Source organism: Toxorhynchites rutilus, chromosome 2 (genome assembly GCF_029784135.1).
Source record: "Toxorhynchites rutilus septentrionalis strain SRP chromosome 2, ASM2978413v1, whole genome shotgun sequence".
NCBI classification, from domain to species: domain Eukaryota; kingdom Metazoa; phylum Arthropoda; class Insecta; order Diptera; family Culicidae; genus Toxorhynchites; species Toxorhynchites rutilus.
In genome coordinates, this window is record NC_073745.1 from 92,682,674 (window position 1) to 92,706,472 (window position 23,799).

The window sequence follows — 23,799 nt, forward strand, 5'->3', positions numbered from 1 at the left end:
AGATGCACACAGTTGGAGCGATAAGAATGAAACATCGCGAGAATGACCGTTTATGAAAAATCGTTTCTTGACTCTCGGTCAAAACTGTCAACAAAGCTAGGAGCTTGTTGCATCAGAACAGAGCCGATGCACACGAAATATTCGCTAGCGTTCACAACTCGAGGGAAAACATGAAACACAAAACGAGCAAAATAAGCGAAATAAGCGTATAAGTATTGCATCCTTCTGTGCCCGGATGCAATACTTATACGCTAGCGACAGCTTACTCACTATGCAAACGTGGAGTTTACTTCGCAAATATTCTCTTTTCGCTCTCCCCCTTCGTTGTTTCTATTCTAGCGGCTGCATAAGTTGTCCGTTATTGATAGCTCTGTTCGGGAAAGAACACAAATGGACAGAACAAAGGTATGGGGAAATGAGAATGCTTCCAATTTTCATCAATTTAAACCAAATACAGACTATGTGATTGTAATGTATAGCATATCAAACAAATCTTAGAAAATTCCCGATTCGATTGTTATGCAAATCGTTTAAATCCTCTGGAAGCAAAAATAGTTATTAACATTAACTTTATTTCATAAAAACATTTCCTGATTTTGCACCCTTAATGTAAGACGTAGTCCTACGTCAAAAAAATACGGGTCTAATGTTTTGCGATAAAGAACAAATTTACCTCTTTTGACGAAAATCTGAGAACCACTATATCGGCTTGGCATGGAATGGCTGATGGAAGAGATGTCAAATAAAATGTTTAGCATTTTTTGACATATTTTTTTATTCTATTTTCATTGAATAGATTGAATAAACTTTAATGAAAGGCAATTTATATTTGAAATTTTGTTCATCTGAGATAATGAATAATTTCAGATACAAAACATTGGTTCAAGGAATATGTAAAACGCAGGTTACTAATTTCAATTCCCAAACTCTGAATCCGGATTTTTCAGAATATATTTTTCAATTGTTTTCGAGATATTGTTTCTAAAAATTAGGCGCTTACATAAGTTAGAAAGCAAAACGTAATCTAGAATAGATCAACGTTTATGATAATATAAAAAACGAGGAATATTTAATATTTCAATATAGGACAGTAGATTCGAAGATGTATTAGCGAGAGTGCATCAAAAAGTGCATTCTCCCATGGACTAAAGCACACGAAAGATCTGTAAAAAGTTTGCCAAATTTGACGAGCTGTCATTAAGGCTGAACGGTACTTTAGGGTGATTATGTCAAATTTACCTGAAAGACAGGTACCCAAACGACATTCACCCGAATTCCAATCACCAGAATGTAACAAATACCCGAATATACTATTTACAGCTATATTGAATTAAAAACTATATTGAATTATATTTAAGCGTTATTAAAATGATCACATTTATACATTAACTTGTATCCAACAATTCGTGTATTTCGTGTGTAGTTCAAAAACGAGAGAAAATGACATTGTGTACCTTTTCTGCCATTTCATGCTAAACTGATTGCATGGAAAGCTCGAGAACCGAGAACTGTCAGCGGTACACAAACAGAAAACAAAGCGAAGGTGTATAGCAGAATAGCGGAGAAATTATTAGATTATTTGGAAAGTATAGTAGAATAGTTAGTAGAGATTGAAATTGATTTGATTAGATAGGGATTATTGAGTGACTGGCACAGTAAGTACATATAAATAAGATTTGGAAGCTGACAATAATGAATTGTAATTTGAATAGGATTGTCAGCCGAAGCATTGCCGTCACGTATTTGAATTCAAAGATAGAAGACCGAAAAATGTAAGATGAAAATGCATATTGTTATTACATGAAATAAATATTTGAAAATTGCAGTTTAAAGCTGCTTCGCAACCACAAAAAGAGTTTTTAACTCGCACTGCGATCAGCTCGGAAAATCGGCCATTGTTCTCGCTAACAAATCTTTAAAATTTTTCGGTCTTCTATCTTTGAATTCAAATACGTGACGGCAATGCTTCGGCATCGAACCATGAAGACGTGGGAACCAGTGATCGACTGCCATCGTTTTTCGAAGTGGGAGCGGTTGTTGAGAAGTACGGCATACGTTTGGCGCTTCATTGCCAACCGAAAGCGAGAGCAGAAGAAATGCGGTATCCTATCCAGTGAAGAGCTTCAGAAAGCAGAAATAACCTTGCTAAGAATGGCGCAGTGGCAGGTGTTTCCTGATGAAATAGCTCTATTGGAAGATGGTCATCAAAGTCAGAAACGGTTAGACGGTAATAGTAGTATATTCCACCTTACACCTTTTTTAGACGAAGCAGGCGTCTTACGAATGGACGGTCGAATTGGAGCGGCAATCCATGCTCCCGAAGAAATGAAGTTTCCGGTAATTTTGCCAAGGAACCACCGAATCACTTTGCTACTTGTGAACGAATTCCATCGAAGATTCCGACACGCAAACGCAGAAACCGTAGTGAACGAACTTCGTCAACGTTTCTATATACCACAAATAAGGTCAGTCGTGAGGAAGGAAACAAAAAATTGCCAGTGGTGTAAAATAAGGAATGCCACCCCAAGGATGCCTCGAATGGCTCCTCTACCATCCGCTAGATTGGCTTCATGTGTTCGACCGTTTACCTACACAGGGTTAGATTTCTTTGGACCATTAATGGTGAAGGTCGGCCGAAGTAGCGTCAAGAGATGGATTGCGTTATTCACCTGTCTCACCGTTCGTGCAGTGCACGTTGAAGTTGCCCACAGCCTTTCTACAGATTCGTGTGTGAAGTGCGTTCGACGATTCCTGTGTCGGCGGGGATTCCCCGCAGAAATTTACAGTGACAATGGGACGAACTTCCAAGGAGCGGAACGAATATTAAAAGAACAACTCCGAGCAGTGCACGAAGGATTAGCAGCCACATTTACCAGTACAACAACCAAGTGGATATTCATTCCACCCGCTGCGCCTCATATGGGTGGGGCATGGGAGAGAATGGTGAGATCCGTCAAAACCGCCATGATAACTGCTTATAATAATGATAGAAAACTCGACGAGGAATCGTTGCAAACATTCGTGATTGAAGCTGAGTCCATAGTAAACAGTCGACCGTTAACATACTTGCCGTTAGATTCCGGAGAGAGTGAAGCTCTGACTCCGAATCATTTGCTCTTGGGAAGCTCGACTGGTGTACGTCAACCTTCGATACTGCCGACAGATTCTGCAGCTGCCATTAGGAACACATGGAACCAGATTCAACATCAACTGGATATTTTTTGGAGAAGGTGGATTCGGGAGTATCTTCCCACATTGACCAAGCGAACTAAATGGTTCGGAGATACTAGACCATTGGCCGTAGGAGATCTAGTTCTTGTGGTGGATGAGGCAAAAAGGAATAGCTGGGAACGTGGGCGTGTGTTGGAGATTGTAACAGCTAGCGATGGAAGGGTACGACAGGCTACAATCCAAACATTGAGAGGGCTCTTGAGAAGACCAGTGTCCAAGCTTGCGGTTCTAGATGTTGCATGAGGTAAAACTGCACCAGTGAGCAGTGTTACGGGGGGGAGGATGTTGCCACTGGGAGCACTGTTTGGGAAACGAGCGAAAAAGCTCAGCATGGAAAGCTCGAGAACCGAGAACTGTCAGCGGTACACAAACAGAAAACAAAGCGAAGGTGTATAGCAGAATAGCGGAGAAATTATTAGATTATTTGGAAAGTATAGTAGAATAGTTAGTAGAGATTGAAATTGATTTGATTAGATAGGGATTATTGAGTGACTGGCACAGTAAGTACATATAAATAAGATTTGGAAGCTGACAATAATGAATTGTAATTTGAATAGGATTGTCAGCCGAAGCATTGCCGTCACGTATTTGAATTCAAAGATAGAAGACCGAAAAATGTAAGTTGAAAATGCATATTGTTATTACATGAAATAAATATTTGAAAATTGCAGTTTAAAGCTGCTTCGCAACCACAAAAAGAGTTTTTAACTCGCACTGCGATCAGCTCGGAAAATCGGCCATTGTTCTCGCTAACACTGATATTGTGGTTCTAAGATTTCCGTTAAATTTGGTAGTTTTGTTCCTCATCGCAAAATATTAGTCTTTTTTTATTTTTTCAATAGGGTGCTCATTTCTATTTCAAAGTGCTCCGAGTATTTACCTCTTGACTCTTTTCTGAACTTCATAACTTTTGAACTACTTGACCGATTCAGATGGTCAGTATATCCAATTAAATCCAATTAGTTATTCAATATTGAAATTGCAGAAAATTTGGATTTTGTTTTCGTAATTATTGATTGTATTTGTTTTTGTTGTTTTCGTGGCTTTGGACTAGAAGGCGCTATATCTTTTTATATTTTTTCTTGAAATGAGTTTTTTTACATAACTTATCCAAAAATCAGAGATGTTTTTTTTCGTTTTGAAGATATGATTTTTCTAAATTTTCCCCTTTTCTCCAAAAATGGCGTTTTTGAAAAAAATCATATTTTTTGAACAATTGAACCGAATTGATCGACATATCAAATTGAAGCCTATGAATGGTGTTTTTCGAAAAAAATACCAAACTAGCAGAAACATAGATTTTATTTTCGTAATTATTTTCTGTATTTAGGTTTTTATAGTTTACATGGTTAAAGATAGAGAGCGCTATATTTTTTATATTTTTTTCTTGAAAGCTGAGATTCTTTTACATAACATATCAAAAATCAAGTATGTGTTCTATTTCGTTTTTGAGTTATGATTTTTCAAAATTAAATTGTTTCCAATCTTTGTTCAATATTCCTATGCAACTAGATTAGATCTATGCAACTAGAATCCAGTCTTTCAGGAAGTGTAATATTACTTCAAAGAAGACTAGTTCATTGGCTTCAATTTTATACGTCGATTATCTAAATCGGTCCAGTAGTACAGTAATGAATTTTTAAAAAAGTCATTTTTAAAAAAAATATTTTTTGGACCCGCGGCTGACTTTGAAAAATCATAACTTAACAACGAAAAACCTTCGCATGAAAAATTTGGCATTTTCTTGATTATTTTTCGATTTATGCAGAAATTTCTCTTTCATTTGTATGGCAGCTCCACCTTAAAAAGGGGGTTGAAGTGTCTAACCACCGTGAAAACATTTATTGCGCCCTAAAACCTCCATATACCTAATTTGGTTTCGTTTGCTTGATTAATTCTCGAGTACTGCAGAAATTTGTGTTTCATTTGTATGGCAGCCCCCCTAAGAGAGGGAGGAGGAGTATCTAGCCACCGTAAAAACATTTATTGTACCATAAAACCTTCGCATGCCAAATTCGGTTTCGTTTACTTGATTAGTTCTCGAGAAATGTGTTTCATTTGTTTTTAAAAGTTAAAGCTGGGCTGATGGAGCTAAGAATCAATGGCAGGAGTCGTAGGTGAAAAGGGTGTCCCTCTCGGTAGTAACAGGTAATAAGGTCGTTGAGTTCATCTTCCTTGACTTGTTAATAACAATAGCCCAAAAATGACTGTGAATTGAAAGTCTACTATGCAATCCCTCGAGGTGCAACAATCATGAGTCTCGAAAGAGCCACCACACCGATATATCTATACGAGCAAGAAGCAAGATGAAGATAAATGAAATTGAACCAACAATTTTTCGTACATGTTATTTGGCTGTGTTCAAAAAGTACCTTATGACTAATAAGCAGCAACCAGACCTATGCAGAGTCATTTGCTAGACATACTGTACCAAGTCGATAGGTAGCTGACCCTCCACCAGAGAAATGAGATAATCACAGTCATGCAATTTCGAAATTATGCGGAGCAACATGTGCTATTCTCTAGCTGCACTCATCAAGTGAAAATTCTTGGCCCAACGAATTTGCTAATACAATAGTGCACGATATTCTCGCCATTCATATGAAACACCAAAGAAGAATTAAAGCGTGACTCACCCGAGCGAAATCTGTATATGTTATATTTATTTTATTATATTTTCAACGATGCATGGTGCCAAGATTCAACTATATACATTAACAGCACTATAATGAATGAATAGGCAATTAAGAGCTGGTTCCTCATTTAACCCTGTCGCCTATGGCGACCTCTTGTGTGGTTTTAAGACGCTCGTTTGACAAAAAGGTGACCAATATGCCCTGCCTTCGAATCAATTTCAACGAAGTGTGCAAACATTTACACAAATCTGCAACCGATGACGTCTTTCCACAATCAACTCCAAATACGATTACTACCCTCATATATACCTGTGTCTATTTATAGTCGTTACTTCGAGAGCGCAGGTTTAAGATGCACTAGTTGTTTACATACGATTTACTGCAAGTAGGTTCCGGCGAGACACGCGCAGTGGCTATTCAATCATGCGAATATTGTTATAACACATCTTCGCTAAGTTATCCCTCTGCTTTGCGAGATCAACGAAATTCTCATAAACACAAACTCTGCGATGGGTTTCCGGTCTGGTGTAATATTCGATTCGGAATCATTGGGTTTGTGGGAGCGATAAAACGACAGATAAAGCTTCTTTTCGATGGCGTTTGCATATAAGTAATGTTCCTTGTATGTTCAAGGTGTGCCGCCTGGTTATGGATTATTATTATTGTTATTAACATAAGGGCTAAGGACTTAAGGCTAAAAACATTTGAACGAAAAATGTAGACAAAGGAATGCAGCAACAGTCAGCAACAAGCAACAACAATCTGGCATATTATGATATTCGTGAAGTAACCGATTTCCTTCACGAATCGTAAAAGTTAGGTGGTTCTTCGTGCTATTTTCGTCGTTTTTCTTCCGTCAATCCGAGGAACTGTGAAAATCGTGAATACACATGAACCGAGTTGGGACGAGAGAGAGCGCTGAAAAAACGGCGCATCAAATCGAAGGAGTTCACACATTGATAACACATTGTGTTGATAAATAGGGTCATTCGTCAGGTTTTTATTCCGCCTTGTGATAGAAGAATGATACTTTTTTGTTGCCAATAAGTTCAAGGTTTACAGAATACAATGAATTATAAAAAGTCGAGACACAGGAAAATCATAGTTAGATACGGATCCAAACATATAGACACGTGTTTAATTTATCAAACTAACCAATTTTAGGAATATTACTTATTCCTTATTATTTCCTGAAGAAGCTCAGGTCTTGGACCGTGTGGTATAATTGATGATTGGAAGAAGCCATGCACCTATGAATTCTGAAAGTTTTCATATCTTTTTCAGAATGCGGTCAGACCTTGACGAGTTGAAAAATTACTGCGATGTGTCTATTTACCCATTCTGGAATAATTTTCGCAAGCATTAGCCCTAGGACGACACGTGTCAAAATTTCATGACGAATTGACGCTCAATTTACATGCTACAGTAGTTTAATTTATGTTATATTTGTTATCAGTCAACCATTCCATGCCAAACCGATTCTCAGATTTCCGTTGAAAGTGGTAGTTTTGTTCCTTTTCGCAAAATATTTGACCCGTATTTTTTATTTTTTCATTAGAAAAATGAGTCCTTTCCATGTTAAGGTGGTCCAGAAAATCAAGTTTTTACCCTTTTTCCAAAAATGACTTGATTCAAAAATTCATAACTTTTGGACTACTGTACCGATTCAGTTGATCGAAATATCAAATTGAAGCCATTGAGCTAGTCTGTGTTATGATTTTTCAAAGTAAACAATGTTTACTTTGGTTTCAGAATTATGAACTTTTGAAAAAAAAGTAATTTAATGAAAAAATGGGGAAAAACAAAAAATTGATTATATCTGTGATATAACCGCAAGGTAGACGTAGGACTACCGTTGGACATTTATTTGAAATTGGATCTGAATCAATTCTTAATGCATGAATAAATGAATATTTTGAAAGATTGCTGAAACTTTTTCTTGTTAGTGTGTGGAAGGATGAGTAAAAGTATGGAATTGTTATTAACATAAAATTCAACTCTTTCGAACTTGTTGATGGTCCCAAAACGAACCGATAAAATGATTCATTTTTGTTTTCGTGAGAATGACACGAGATACGCAGAATAGAAATTGAGGGCGCCATTTCACTGTAAAAACGAAATAAAGTCTATGTAACCTTGCATAAAATTCATTTCGTTTTTATCGTGATGTGGCAATTTTTCATGACTGTTCCATGCGAAAGCAGAACAGAAACTGAAGCGAGTGGAAGTACTCACGCCATGCGTGTGTCCGCTATGGTTTCCCAAACACTAATGCAAGCGAGCAAAACAAATCACAGCTCGCATGTAATCGCTATGACGGTTTCTTCAGGTGCCTAGATTTTGCGTCCGTGTTCGGGAACACATTGCGATCACCAATCATCATCAATGTGCTGGATTGTTATGATTTTAATAGCTTGCTTTCAAAACAATTTTTAGCGATTTTTTGGTTTAATAAGTGACACTCATATAATTCGTTGACATTTTATCTTTCGGATGAAGTGATTATTATACCACTCCATTCAACCGGTAAAGAGGTATTAACGTTCGAAACCATGCAGCCCAGCATCACTCTCTCGTTTTCGAAATTTTGAACTTACACCCCGGTACAGAAATGAAAGACGTAGTCCTACGTCAAAATTGAATTTCCGAACCACCCTAAAATAGAAATGGACAAACCAATGAAAAAATAAATAAATAAAAAATACGGGTCTCATATTCTGCCACAAAAAAACAGTAGAAAACCTTTCCGTTCCGTGTGTCGGTAAAGCAACGATTTTTGTTGGGAAAATAGAGTTTAAAGAAATCAAATAGTTAATTATATGTTACACGAATTCTCCCCGAAGAAGGGTTGGTCCGATTTTAGCCTTCTATATTTTGTTGCATTCGTCTCTTTCCGTAGATCAATATAGTGGAGAGAAAAACCGGAAAATTCTTTGAAACCTCTGAAGGAAGGTCGGAAAATTCGGAAAATTTAATTCCCACATGTTCGAAAATTACATCATAATAAGCGTTGTTAGTCCATTCGATATTTGCGCAATCGAAATTGATCTTTGTTCGTAAGTGGAAATGGATTTTCAGGCGAAATAACGCATTTCCATATCCTATATCTTAAAATGAAAATAGAAGGCCAAATGTGTTGGTAAGCGCTAAACCCGAGGAAGGAAGGGTTCAATTAGAGTCATCTATATTTCGTTGTATTCGTCTCTTCCCGTAGATCAATATAGCGGAGAGAAAAGCGGAAAATTCGGAAAATTGAATTCCCATATGTACTACAATTAGCTAAGCGTTGTTAGTCCATTTGATGTTGGCGCTAACGATATAGATTTTTGTTCGAAAGTGGAAAAGCATTTTCAGACGGAATAACGCACTCCTATATCTTCTATCTATATAAACAAAAATGAAAGGCCAAATGTGTTGATGTGCCCTAAACCCGAGGAAGGAATGGCCCGATTTGAGCTGTCTTTATTTTGTAATATTCTCTGTATCAAACATGTATTCCATGCAACGGAGAAACATGTTATTTCCAAACGCTTGAAGAATCTTGAACGAGAATTGTGTCTGAAAATAATTTTATATTATAAGGACAAATTTTTGTAGAAGTACTAGACAATTTATAGTAAAAGGAAATTGTAAAGGGTCAAAGGGTAATCAATCAATGAAGAGTTCAATGATTGGACTCACTAACGTTCACTTAGTAAGAAAACGTGGATGTTTGAAAGTATTCAAATCAAAAATTCTATTTTGGGCGGGACGAAGTTCGTCGGGTCATATATTAGAAGGCAGTGTAGAGATATGTTTGCACAACCATTACTGCCATGAGAAAACTATATTTGAATATATGTTTAATATGTTAAAATTTTGGGATGAATACGCTATTTGTTCCTCTATTTACTCGAGAAAGGAAAAACTTGTAATATTAAATATTATATGGCGTCATAATGGCGTCTAATGGAATAAACTGCTAACGACGACATTAAATGAAAAAAGCTGTTCTTTCATCAAGACAATAAACAGTTCTATTGGCCAATTGCAAAAAAAAATGTTCATACTATACTTTGAGTTATTACCACCTGTTTGTGAACATCCAATAAAACAAAAGATTCTAGAGAGGTTCCCGAGAGAAAAGTATTGGATCAATACCCAAGCACGACCCTACACATGTCATCGAAGGTATGAATAATCGCCGTAATGACATAGATCATTTTGGGCATGTCGACTAACATCATAAGCACATCATATTGTGCAAAAATTCCAGAATTTGAAGTGTCTTTGGATTCACAAGCACTATGTTTCAAACTAGAAAGCTACATTCACCCGCCAATAGAAGTCTCCAACTTCACTCTTGAAATACGAATTATGTGCTCAACTACTCGGCTAAAATAAAGTGATTTCAAGAAAGAGAGATTGGGTCAAGATTAGGGTTATTAGTTAGCTATAGCCGAAAGAGGAAGATATATTTATTTTCCGTAAAACTGCCATACAATACAAATCACCAAAGTATACGTCGATAACATTCTAATCAAAACTGTTAAAATGTTGAATATTAATGCGCAGCAAAAGGGTTTACCCATCCGTGTTTATGCTTCGAACCTGTATCCGATTCTTTCCTCAGAGAGCCTGTAGAGAGCCTCGATTGACGATCGCAAGCTTGGAAATGGAGTTAACCCCAATGAAAATGTGGGTAACCTCAACCAAAACATACTGCAATCAGAAGGTATTCGTGCCGAGAGAGATTGCGATATGTACTGTAGCAGTATCAAAGTAAGAGCAAATCATTTCCCTAGCGACTCGTGGGATGCATATGGTGGAAGAAATACAAAAATGAAACAGAAGAGCGGAAGAATTGAGCGAAACCCAAATGTTAATCGTTCTAGACAAAAAATTGAAGGCAAGTCGGATGTCTCATCAGCTATTGCCAACACATTAGGTAGCTTTAAGCCCGCTGAGTATGATTCAATGGTAGAATCCCATCTGAACCTCGCGTTCTGATTGAACCGCTACAAGCATGTCAGTTACTGTCAACATCTCAGGTAGCCGCTGGATATGACACAATGGAGACGCATCCTCTCATTGTCTGACTGTGCTGTGGACTGTGTTGAAACCGTTGATAATCTGGGCCCAAGGGCAAGTAGGTTATCTACTCAACCACTAACAGATACTCAAGTGGCCTTAGATCGGGTAGATAGAAATATTTTTACCCGCAAGATCAGATCGAACAAACGAACATAGATCTGCGGCCTAGTTTGACTGGAAATTATATAAAAATTATTATTCGATATTACTTTGACTCGAATCATACGACGGTGAATGAAGCCGTCCCTATAATCCGCATGTTTTTTGAGTCAATTATTGATATGAAAACCTGCAGGAAGTGGTATTCTAGGTTCCGGAAAGATAAGAGTTTCATGGATTTATCGATGTTCAGCTACCACTATGATTGAAGCGCTTCATTCCCTTGGATACGCATTTCGTTTGATGAATATTCACCCATTTGAAGCATACGCGAGGATATTACTGAAGCTTGTTGAAATGTCTAAAGTAATGTTGGAAAGAAGTTAGCATAAAAACATGCTTTCCAGTCTGGTGATCAGTAATGAATCGAAAATGTCGACTTATGTCTTATGTATAGACGACATCACTGGATAAGAAGTGGTATGCCATCAAAGTCTATTTAAAAAAAAAGTAATTATCGAACCGTATGTAATGCGTGTTTTGGAAGCGTGATCAATTGAGATACCTTCCGAGATAGTAGATCGCCTCCGGTATCAGCTGAGAAAAGAGGCCTAGAATTAGACGAATTCCTTATTCCAGTAAAACACCCACATCTCTGTTACGTGCACCGTATAGTGCCCGAAAGGCAGCAGCGAAGGCTCAGGAATGAAGTTTTTGGGTGTTACGTCCGACGTAAACCCTACAGACTATAAATTATTCATGTATATGCACAATCGTACAAGGAATAGGGAATTCGTCCTTTGCTGTGTAACAAAGTAACACATTTTCTGCAATTGGTAAAAATCGTGGACGAAAATTGTGGTTCATAATGAGTTTGAATAATAGAAAAAGAGAAAAAAAAAGTAGATGGGTCTGGGCCTTGGACGGGAACTTGACGTAGGACTGTGATTGTTTGTAGTAATTACATTTAAATTGAGTTTTCTCATTGTTCAGAAATCTGTAAATTTTAAACTTTCGATACATCAAATGAAGGTCCTGGAAAAACAGTTTCTTATATCCTTCAAACGGGTAGGATGAGATAGAATCCGGAATGACATTCTAACTTGGACACGAGTAACTCGACACTATTTGATAGTTTTTATATCGATGTTCAAAAAAAAAATACATCAAAGTAATTACCACACTTTTTTTTTCTATCTAATTAATTATGCAGAAGAAGACAAAGAGTCATCATTCACAGTGCATTCTAAAGCTAAAAGTCTAAAAAGCTTAGATATTTTAGCCAGCTTAGCCAGCTGATGTATATTAAGTATTTTATGGCCATGAATGCTCTCTTTGGAAGTTCGTGTAACTGCTGTAGTAAACTGATCTCATCTGGTGTCAAGTTCTTCTTATTTATAGTGAAGGGAATGGAATACGGAAAAGTGAATTCGGCAAGTGGGCAAAATAATAATATAATTACTTCTAAGAAAGACATATATGGGTAACATAATATAAGGATCGTAACTATTTAGGCGATCATGATCTGACATGTGAGAGTATACATTTTCCAACCTCTAAATCAGCAATCAGTTAAATTCTTCAATTACATTTTTTACATTACCGAACAACATGCTCGATTAAAAGAATGATATCCTGGACTACAATTACATAAATTGTTAGTATCAAGACCTACTCGATAAAAACGTGAATTGAGTACGAATTGATTGGACAACAACCTGAACATCAACCTAATAAAATCTCCTTTTGAGCCATGCTCTCGTCAAATCTTTGTAGAAAATAGAATGAAACGATCATCTCCAAAATAATACCAAGATCTCCATTGATTCTGCTAACTGATAAATAATTCAAAATACGCCTCGACTTACATTGCGAACTAACGCCCGTATGTAGGCAACAATATGACTCGTTTCTTTATGGGGGAAACGAGTGGTTAGTAAAATCGAAATAACATATCCAATTTAATCGTCAATTTGTTTATTTTTTTACTATTTTCACTGTTCATGTTTTACGCAAAAACATGGCTGGATAAATTTCCTGTCTAATGGTATACAATATAGCATATATCACAATAACAATATTTCGTAATATGCGTTTGAAATCTCCTAATGAATCGTTACATGCCACATTTTCAATTTCGTAGGGTGACCCCCCTATATAGAAATCAAAGATGTAGTCCTACGTCAAAATATGATTTTGTATTAAAAGGATGAAGTTTTACCAGATGAAGTAAGTTTTTAGGAAAAAAACTGAATTTTAAATTCTCGTTCATATTTTTTATATTTCTAAAGAACTGTCTTCAAGTCTGTTAATTTGATTTCTTCACGCAAACGATTGTATTATCTTGACGTTTGTTTTGCATCAAGGCAATGTTGCCACATTCGCACTGCTAAATTGGGTTTGAATTAAACGGATTGCAGAATGCAAAAATACAACGAGTTCGATCGGATCGTGAAATCCGATTGAATTTCAAATCTGATCGAGTTCCAGAAAAGGGTGTTTATAGATTGAGATTTTGTCATGAAACGGAGCTTGCTTGTATCATTACAAAATAACGGATTGTTTTCACCTCAGCTCAGTAACTCACTCATGATTTTTTTTTAGGAGCCGTGAAAGTCGGGAAGTGGAATATCGACATGAAAGCGATCCTTCCTAAAAGTCATTGGCTTTTCATTGGAGACGAGACTTGGATTTTATGCCAAAATGTACATCTAAAACGCACTTGGTCTAAAGCAGATAGAATTTCAACTGTTGCGAAGTCTGAACTTCATACGAAAAAGTTTTTTTTTGTGCATTTAACCCATTAGTGCCCAGTGTATGAAATTTAATACGCAAAAATGTCCGTTTTTGAACAACTGTTTTTGATGAAACTAAAGTGTTAAGCGCATTTTAAATGATACCACATGACAATTTAAGAGTGTTTTTTGTGTCAGTGTCATTTTATCTGTCATTTTTGTTGTTTTGTTGTGTATTGAAGCTTGCAAAGTTCGAGTTTAATGGAGTCGCAAAAGTAAACATAAATTTATCAAAGTTTTACTTCTTAAAGGATTTTTTTCTCAATAGGATATATCAGCTTCCCGATAATCCGGAGGAGCTGTACAATTATCTGATTGATTTGGACGAAGACGCTTTCGAATTAAGGCTGAGAAAAAAAGAGGATCAATATTCCAACCCCATCTTTGCAAAATGTACAATAAAGGAATGGGTGGTGTTGATCTCTTTGACGCTCAACGAGGGCTATACCGCTGCACTTTTTGGCCCTTGGCCCTTTTTCCGATTTGTGCTGAACGGTGGGGTTGTCAATCTTTGGCATATCTACAGAAAGAATCATGGAAATGGACCTTTGATTAATTTCGTCAGAGCTATCTGTGAAGGACTTCTAAGTGACATAAATCCAGCAAGGATCGAGTTCATGCAGATCAAGCCTAAACACTCGAAATCATCGGAAGTTAGGTTTGACGGAATAAATCTTTTTATTAATACGAATCCAACTGGTACCCAACGAAGGTGTGCGTATTGCAATCGATGTACGATGTATATTTGCTTGAAGTGTGATGTGGGTTTGCACTCTTCGGATTGATTTTTCCGGTACCATACTCAGTGATACTAAGTCCGATACACTGCCTGCCTACGCATAACTGTACTATGTTCTATGCAATCCCTATGAACCGAGGGACAATTATGCGTAGAACGGCAGTACACGAAAGTGCTAATAAACCATGAAAGTGATTGTTGAAGTAAAATTTTTATGAAATAAAACCGTTTTGTTCGATATTCAAATGATTTCCATTTATCGTACTGTATCGGCTCAGCGAATGAAATTTCATACGTCAAATATCTCAACTTCCAAAGAACTCCAAACCAAAATATTGCGTTTCCCCTCCGTTTTGGGACAAACCTAGATGGACTAGAAAGTTTCATGCCATTTGGATCAAGTTCTTGTACACCTGGGCAGTAATGGGTTAATGGGACTGAAAAGGTGTAGTGTTCTACGAGCCGCAGGGTGATACGACCAATGCTGACAAATATTAGAATCGAATGCCGCCATGGCAGAAAACCAGCCGGAATTGACGAAACGACGAGACATCGTTTTCCATCGCGACAACGTAAGACCGCATGTTACATTGGCCGTAAGGTTAGAATTATTGCAGTTTGAGTGACCTTATCCTTTGTACTTCCCAGACCTTACCCCATCCAATTATTACTCGTTCCTCTCCTTTGAAAATTCTGGTAAATTTATCAAACCCATAAGCGCAATAAAAATTCACCTGGATGATTTTTTCTCAAATAAGCTTCAACAATTTTGGAAAAGGGGAAAAATGAGGCTTGCTGATAGATGAACGAAGGCTATAGAACAGAACGGTTCATATATAACAGAATAAATTCACATGAAGCAACAATTATCGTATATTCGTTTCGCGTCAAGAAAGTGAAGAAACCTATAGGATACCTTAATAAATGTCACACCTTGTTATGGTTGGATAAGTCGACATTCAATGTTTCTGTTTCAAATGGAAGACAATTAGTGAGGAGACCGATATGTATATATATATATATATATATATATATATATATATATATATATATATATATATATATATATATATATAATACTACGATACTTCAATGTATCAAAAATAGTGAAATTTGAAGGAACGAAATCGACCTGTGGTCTTAAAACTGCTATAAAGCATAACAAAAATATTGCTTCTACAATTCAATTGTGAAATCATCAAAAATAAATTTCTCAGGTGCTTGAAAGCATTCACAGTTCAGCGGGTCGCCTATAATTCTAGTCCATTCTGATTAATAATTTAAAATCTACAATAAATGCATCGAAGCAAATACTGTTAACCGTGTCTACGGTTACCGACTCTATTATAACTACATTCCCATGGATGAGAGAGAGGTTCTTTCCTCTCTGTCCCTCTTCGGCATAGCATGGTATCAGTAGCGTGCGACCATCGGTCTTTTAGCGTTGAGGTCAAACTGAAACTCAATAATAAACAAACAGCGTGATACGCACACACAAACGAATGGCAGGTTCGATCCGGTGATGAGCTGTTATTAAAAATGCGTTTGATTAACCATATTGAGCCACAACACAGGTTGGTGTGTTGTTCAAAATGAAACGGGAAAGTTTAACACACATTTGGCGGGTGAGGGGTTATAAAGAACATCCAAACAACGTTTTTGTTTTTGAACCTCGTTTCTTCATCTTGACTTCAGGGTAGGCTGCAGCTTATCACCAATTTTACCGGTTTCGCGAACTATTTCGTAGTGTAAACAATAACCTACGGTGGTTTCGACTGATAGTGTGTTTCAGTGGGAGCTAAACATTTTTTGATGCATTCCACTGATAAGAAAATATCATGCCAACAAAACCGTTTCAATCGATTCTCGAATGTTTATGTTTTCACTGTATCCAAAATTCCATGTGTTCGCATGTGCAACAATAATTGGGTGGTTTTTCAACCAAATAAACTTGGTTTCGACATTCGTTGCTTCACTTTTGTTGTTTGTGCTTTTCTTCATTCCATTGCGTCGAACGAGAAAACTTCGCTACACGACTGTATGCGTGCCACAATTCTTCGGTTGAGTTTTTCTTCTCGAATTAATAATAGTTGATACTCGTATTTCTTCTGGTCGTTTTCCGGCCACACACAGTTTCCCTCTCCCCCACGTTTTCCATATCATCAAACACCACGCGCTCTCACTCTCACTTCAAATGTTGCTCATTTTCCTCAATTGCTGTTGTTGCGGCGGCGGCGGCTGCTTCGTGTTTTACGCTTTCCCACCCTCCGCGCTATTGCCGGGGGGAAATTTTTCGTACCAAGACATATTTTTAACTTTTTCACACATATTTTCGCTCGGCCACACAGTAGATCGAAGAAAAAATCACACTTCCTCCGAGACAGAGACGTTTTGTTCGAACACTAGATGGTTCGATAATCGCCCCCAGCCGAAATATCATCGACAAAAATCAAAACCACTTCCAAAAATTGCTCGCATTGCTCCACAGAGACACAGAATACTGAAACGGATTCACACACTGAACACAATCAAAGAACTATTGATACAGCAGTTGAATGACGAAAGCCAGGTCCAGCAGCGCTCCAAGTAGCAGAGAACACAAAAAAAACTTCACGAGCTCCAGCTGATCGGTGGTAGCCTTCCACGTGAAGGCTGCGTCCGGTTTCGAATGGTGTTCTTCCGTGTTTCGCTAAAGCACACCTTTCGCGAGAGGAGCAAATAAGGGAAAAATTCGAGTTCTGCCACTGCCGATGAAAATGTGGAAAAATTCGCGACTACCAAACTAAGTATGAAAGTAACCAACAAAACAGAAGTAGAAAAAAAGAATCCCGAAGCTCTCGAATGGTCGCAAAATCTTTTTCTCACATGTTGTGTTGCTGGTGGCGATGGGAAAAAGAAACTAAGCTCCAAGCCAACAGCCACCACACAAAAATAGCCCCCACGAGAGAAGAAGGTAAGGTCTCTCAGCTCACAATATTCTCCGCGGCATTGGCTCAACGAGGAGCCACTGACTGTTGCTTGGCTTATTTTGTTCGTTCGCTCTCGTCTCGTGCGTCCGAGAGGAGGCGCGCGCGCGCAAGCTCGATCGAAAGCCGATGCGCTACGCGCGGAATCGCTTTTGCCACAGTGGGAACGGCGCGTGTTGGTCATGATATAATTTCTTAATTGTAATACAGGTCGGACTCGATTATATACAATTTTAGACTCGATTATATATGAGGGACTCAGAAGGAAAGGGGTGTAAGTGATTTGATCGATTTCTCTACATCGACTCTCTCTTTTGGTCATAACCTAGCTGCAAATACATTCCCAGCTGTATTTTACAATGTGGAAGATAGGTCAGAACCCCGTCTATAGGATTTTATAGCAAACTTGAATTGGAACGTTTTTGCAATTGAGTTATTAACTAAAGAAAAAGTTGATGAAGAGAAATCGATCAAGTCACTTACACCCAATGCATTCTAAGCCCCTCATATATGAGGGGCTCAGAAGGAAAGGGGTGTTAGTGACTTGATCGATTTCCCTTCTGAGCCCCTCATATAGTGTGATTTTTTTTTAATTTCAAATATGGCTTATTTCTAGAAAAAAAATATTTCAACGTTAAGGCGAAAGTTAATTATCTAAAATCAGAACAGTGGGTAAAAATCGTTATTATTGAAGATATTAAATGAAGACTCACTAGGAATTGTTTAAAATTATATTGCAGCAAATTAATAAAGATAGGAGTTGGTTGTTGAAGGACAAATTGTAGAGCTGTTAGCGAGCTTCAATTCAGTTAATAGAAACGATCAAGCTTATTATGCATTGTTCGAAGCAACATAATCGTCATACGTAGCGTACTTTCAGAAAAAGAGACAGTTACAGGCAAATAGAGCTCGAAACAGAGAAAAAGTTCAATAACTCTGTCATTGTTGAAATTCGAACAAATGCATAGAAGGATTTTTGATGTAGGACTACGTCTTTCATTTCTATACCGGGGTGTAAAACCAAAGTTTCGAGAACGAAAGCGTTACGCTGGAGACCGAGATTTTGAGCGTTAATAGCTCTTAAACAACTGAACGAAATGGTATGATAAACACTTCATTCGAAAGATAAAATGTCTACGCGTTATATACTTGTTACTTTTCCATCCAAAAACTTGTTTCAATAGCCTTAAAATTGATTTCAAAACAGGCTATTGAAATCACCAATCGGTATATAAGCGAGCGCCGCTCGTAAACCCACTCAGTTATGATTGAACAGCGATTGGATCATGTTGTCGCTGTTGTTGTGAAGCTAATTTCGTTTATCATGAAAGCGCTGATGAACGGTGTCACCAAGAGCCTGTTTGTGCACCTAAGGCCAAAAGGGAATCCATCAGGAGGAGAGTGATGCCACGGTTCCGCTTGAAACATCGGAGCAACCGCCACACACACACATACACATACACGCGCGGAATTCTCGTTGCTATCATCGTTGCTGAAAAATAATCTGCCAGTTCCCCTGGGAATTGAAAAATACATTCATGCGAAATAGTTTATTTTAATGTTTTCTATCCATATAACACTGCAACCAAATACATTTGGTTTTGTTATTTTTCAATCAATCGCAATTAACAGGAAAGCTTCTGAATATTTTTTTCCCCATCAGTGGAAATTTTCGTATCCAATATTGGATGCATAACATGAAAAACGGAAAATGTTTCACATCGCGAAAATCAAGTCATTTTCGAGCGATTATTTGCTTTCTACTCATATAATGCTTCGACCAAATACATTTCGTTTTGGATTTTTTCAATCAAGTGCGATCAACGTAAGACCACGTCTTTCGGCAATTTATTAGAGGTGCAATGAATCTTTAGGAATTCCCGCTCTACGCGCACTGGCAAACAATGTTTACTCAACAATTTCTCAAACTAGAAATGGGTGTTGTGAGAAAGGATTAGCGAACGCGAAAACGACAAACGGGAGAAAGATATTTGGAGGTTGAAGCATATTGGCAGAAAACTTCTTCATTCTATCATTCAAATAATGTGATTCATACCACATCGTTTTGCCAGAAAGAGATTATTAATGCTCAAAGGAGGAATCGAGTCCTCCGAGGAAATTACCCAGCGCAAATTAGAGTCGACTATCGATTGCGGCATTCGTACACAAATAATTTTATAATGCAGTTTCACCAAAGTGATTTCTTCGGATATATTCACTACATCATGTCATGTATTTCATATTCTTCATAAGGAAATCCATATCCATGGCACCTATCGGTAACGAATTATTATCGAAACCACGATTTTCGCTAAATGCTCCTTTCAGTTCGGCCTGTAAAAAACTTTTCTGTACTCTAATCCATCAAATTTGGAGCCCTGAAAAGGGCCGTTGATTATATGCTAAGCTAATATAGCACGCTCTCCTCGGATACGATGGGCCAGCTGGATGTCCTTGGGCATGATGTGAAGCGTTTTGCATGGATAGCACACAAATTGGTATCTTCGAATAAGCCTCCTGCAGCGTCATAACCGCGGAGCGCAAGTCGGTTTTGAAGTCCTGAGCAATTCCACGAACCAAATGCTGCAAAGGTAGCTTGCGGATCAGCAATTCGGTCGATATCTGATAGCGACGAATTTCATGCGAAGTTCCCGGTCGATAGCGATGTGGCTTCTCCACCTATCCTGCTACGGGTGCGCTTATCCGAGCTGACTTCGTGTGCCTTACCACCGAATGACTAACGAGCTGTCTGCGAAAGACTAACGAGCTCGAGTCCTCACGGTGCGAGAGTAGAGTAAGAAATGAACGAAAGCAAAGGAAGCGTCATTTTATAAACCATAAAAGTATAGAATCTAAATCCCACCCTTATTATATTCGTGAGTATACAGTAAGCTTATACAATAAAGAGGGTGGGGTTTACATTCGATTCTTTTATGTTTTATAAAACGACACTTCCCTTGCTTTCGTTCATTTCTTACTCTACTCTCGCACCGTGAGGACTCGTTTCATCGGGACTAAGCAGACAGCTCGTTAGTCTTTCGGTGGTAAGGCACCACGAAAGCAGCTCGGATAAGCGCATCAGCCGCAGGAAGCGTGAAGAAGCCACATCGCTATCGACCGGGAACTTCGCATGAAATTCGTCGCTATCAGAAGTCGACCGAATTGCTGATCCGCAAGCTACCTTTGCAGCATTTGGTTCGTGGAATTGCTCAGGACTTCAAAACCGACTTGCGCTTCCAAAGTTCCGCGGTTATGACGCTGCAGGAGGCTTATTAGAAGATACCAACTTGTGTGCTATCCATGCAAAACGCGTCACATCATGCCCAAGGACATCCAGCTGGCCCATCGTATCCGAGGAGAGCGTGCTATATTAGCTTAGCATATAATCAACGGCCCTTTTCAGGGCTCCAAATTTGATGGATTAGAGTACAGAAAAGTTTTTTACAGGCCGAACTGAAAGGAGCATTTAGCGAAAATCGTGGTTTCGATAATAATTCGATACCGATAGGTGCCATGGATATGGATTTCCTTATGAAGAATATGAAATACATGACATGATGTAGTGAATATATCCCCATATCGAAGAAATCACTTTGATGAAACTGTTTACCGTTTGTCGTTTTTAATTGTTGGGAAAGGGCATTATTTCTGCTGACTAAATTCCAAGAAAAAATCCATTCCTTCTTTAAGCGTGATTCATTCTGCTTCGGATCAACGGAACAGTATGATAATCATTTCATACAAAAGATAAAATGTCCAAGAGTTATATGATTGCTATTTATTGAGTCGGAAAATTGTTTCAATAGCTTAATGATAGCTTCGAAAACAGGTTATTGAAATCATTCGTATCCGTATGTAGCGCGCCCGCTTGGAAACCCATTAATCTTATTGGAATGTGAGATGGGGAAGCTCATACTTACGTCTATGCATTATGCTGTACACTACAGACTTTTTTTCTCCGTACTGATTAAGAAGCCGACCGAACTATCGGTCGACAAGTCAGTCTGCAGTCGGCGGGGGCTCTTAATTTCGTTTTTGCAGGCCGAACCGAAAAAATTTCAGTCGAGTTAACTCTTTTTTACAGTAATGCTTTTGAATCCGGACACTTTGCATTACATTCAATATCATACCACAGCCATAACATTTTTTTCATGTTGAATTTATGCGATTAATAGTTGCTAATATAGTTACTGATAGTTTCTTGATAGTTACTTATCAATCGCATTAATTCAACATGCAGAAAATGTTGTGGCTGCGGTATGGTATTAAATGTAACGCAAAGTATCCGGATGCAAATACATTACTGTATACTTACTTCGATGTTATTCGTTTCTCTCTCTCAGGGTAAGCAACGAATATAATAAGGGTGGGGTTTAGATTCTATACTTTTATGGTTTATAAAATGACGCTTCCTTTGCTTTCGTTCTTAGAGACGAATGAACTCTCAGAGTTTAAAGTCTCTCTAATTCAATACCTTCCTTCCTTTCGTTCATTTCTTACTCTACTCTCGCACCGTGACGACTCGTTTGTTTGGGACCAAGCAGATAGATAGTTAGTCTTTCAGTGGTAGGGCACACGAAAGCAGCTCGGATAAGCGCACCAGCCGCAGGATAGGTGAAGAAGCCACATCGCTATCGACCGGGAACTTTGCGTGAAATTCATCGCTATCGGAAGTCGACCGAATTGCTGATCCGCAAGCTACCTTTGCAGCTTTTGGATCGTGGAATTGCTCAGGACTTCAAAACCGACTTGCGCTTCCAAAGTTCCGCGGTTATGACGCTGCAGGAGGCTTATTCGAAGATACAAATTTGTGTGCTATCCACGCAAAACGCGTCACATCATGCCCAAGGACATTCAGCTGGCCCATCGAATCCAAGGAGAGGGTGCTATATTAGCTTAGCATATAATCATCGGCCCTTTTCAGGGCTCCAAATTTGATGGATTAGAGTTTAGAAAAGTTTTTTGCAGGCCAAACTGAAACGAGAATTTTCGTTTGGATGCCATACAGCATCGAGAAAATTCCGGAAAGATCTAATCATTGCTGAAAAATAATCTGCCAGTTCCCTGGGAATTGAAGAATACATCCATGCGAAAGAGTTTATTTTAATGTTTTCTAATTATATGGCGAACACAGCGACCAAATACATTTGATTTCGTAATTTTTCAATCAAGTGTAATTAGCTGGAAAGCTTCTGAAGATTATTCTTTCCCATCAGTAGGATATTTTCGTATTCAATATTGGATGCATAACATGAAAAACGGAAAATGTTTCGTATCGCGAAAATTATATAATTTTCAATCGATTATTGCTCAGTCGCCGAAATTTTCATACTCAGAGAGTTCATTCTCCTCTAGTTTGCCTCCCAAATTGCCATCGTAAACCACACCTTCTCTCGATTCAATCACGCACGAAAAGCAAACTGAAATGATATTCTGGTGGTGAAACCGATTCATTTTTCGTGAGGCGTCGTGCACAAATTACGTAACGCGATAAGGGGGAGGGGGTAGATGTTGCGTTACTTTCTGTTTATTAGAGATATGAAATTGCGTTACGAAAGGGGGGGGGGAGAGGTGGTTCAAAATTCGGATTTTTAGCGTTACGTAATTTGTGCACGACGCCTGAGGACATCGACAAGACAACATAGTTACTGAACGAGCTGAACGGCGAGGGATCGAGGGATTCATTACCTGGCCTGACCTGACCTGAAATGCAATCAGTTTGTTTTAACTGTGAGGGAGCGCAGAAAAGCCGATGCTGATACTCTCGTGACCAAGAGAGTATCAGCATCGAAATACGGTTCCTCGGGAAGACATAGAAGCAGCCGCCACACACACACATACACGCGTGCAACTCTTTTCGTTTGCTGGTTATCGAGAGGAAACCTGGAAAGAAATGATCGTTGCTGAAAAATAATCTGCCAGTTCCCCTTGGAATTGAAAATTACATTCAAGCGAGTTTATTTTAATGTTTTCTATCCATATAATACTGCGACCACATACATTTGGTTTTGTGATTTGTCAATCAAGTGCAGTTAACAGGAAAGCTTCTGAAGATTATTCTTCAGAACAAGGTTTGTTGTATCCAATATTGGATGCATAAAACCTTGAGTCTCCAACGTAACACTCTCGTTTTTGAAGTCACCCAAATATTTATTTATTCATTCATTCAGGATGGATTTAGATTCAACTTCAAACAAATGATCTCTAAATCAACGATAGTCCTACGTCACCCTAGCGGTTATATTATAGATATAACCCAC

At 38.2% G+C, this 23,799-nt stretch overlaps 2 protein-coding genes across 9 annotated transcripts in view; one reads left to right on the forward strand and one right to left on the reverse strand.

Moving 5' to 3' along the window:
• Window positions 1-17,576, reverse strand: part of LOC129765401 (uncharacterized) — a 75,651-nt gene extending 58,075 nt beyond the window's left edge. For 2 of the 6 annotated variants that reach the window (XM_055765695.1, XM_055765691.1), the window contains exon 1: window positions 16,245-17,103. In XM_055765695.1, coding sequence (XP_055621670.1) covers window positions 16,245-16,257 — 13 coding nt within the window. In that variant the 5' untranslated portion in view covers window positions 16,258-17,103. Of the gene's footprint in view, window positions 1-16,244; window positions 17,104-17,273 lie in introns of those variants that run through there. The other 4 variants (XM_055765697.1, XM_055765692.1, XM_055765699.1 and 1 more) reach the window with 4 other exon arrangements.
• Window positions 1,492-3,986, forward strand: LOC129765406 (uncharacterized). 3 transcript variants are annotated; one of them, XM_055765712.1, is made up of 6 exons: window positions 1,492-1,655; window positions 1,713-1,772; window positions 1,827-2,209; window positions 2,264-3,731; window positions 3,789-3,848; window positions 3,903-3,986. In XM_055765712.1, exons 3-4 carry the CDS (start codon window positions 1,963-1,965, stop codon window positions 3,472-3,474), a joined length of 1,458 nt encoding a protein of 485 aa, XP_055621687.1. In that variant the 5' UTR covers window positions 1,492-1,655; window positions 1,713-1,772; window positions 1,827-1,962; the 3' UTR covers window positions 3,475-3,731; window positions 3,789-3,848; window positions 3,903-3,986. The 3 variants fall into 3 exon arrangements, with proteins under 3 accessions (XP_055621687.1, XP_055621685.1, XP_055621686.1); XM_055765710.1 differs by having other exon boundaries at window positions 1,827-3,731; XM_055765711.1 differs by lacking the exons at window positions 3,789-3,848; window positions 3,903-3,986 and having other exon boundaries at window positions 1,827-3,781.
• Window positions 17,577-23,799: the final 6,223 nt, after the last annotated feature.

Bases quoted from the DNA above. Each gene is read 5' to 3' on its own strand.
- LOC129765406 (XM_055765710.1), top strand. From the start codon at position 1,963: ATGCTTCGGCATCGAACCATGAAGACGTGGGAACCAGTGATCGACTGC.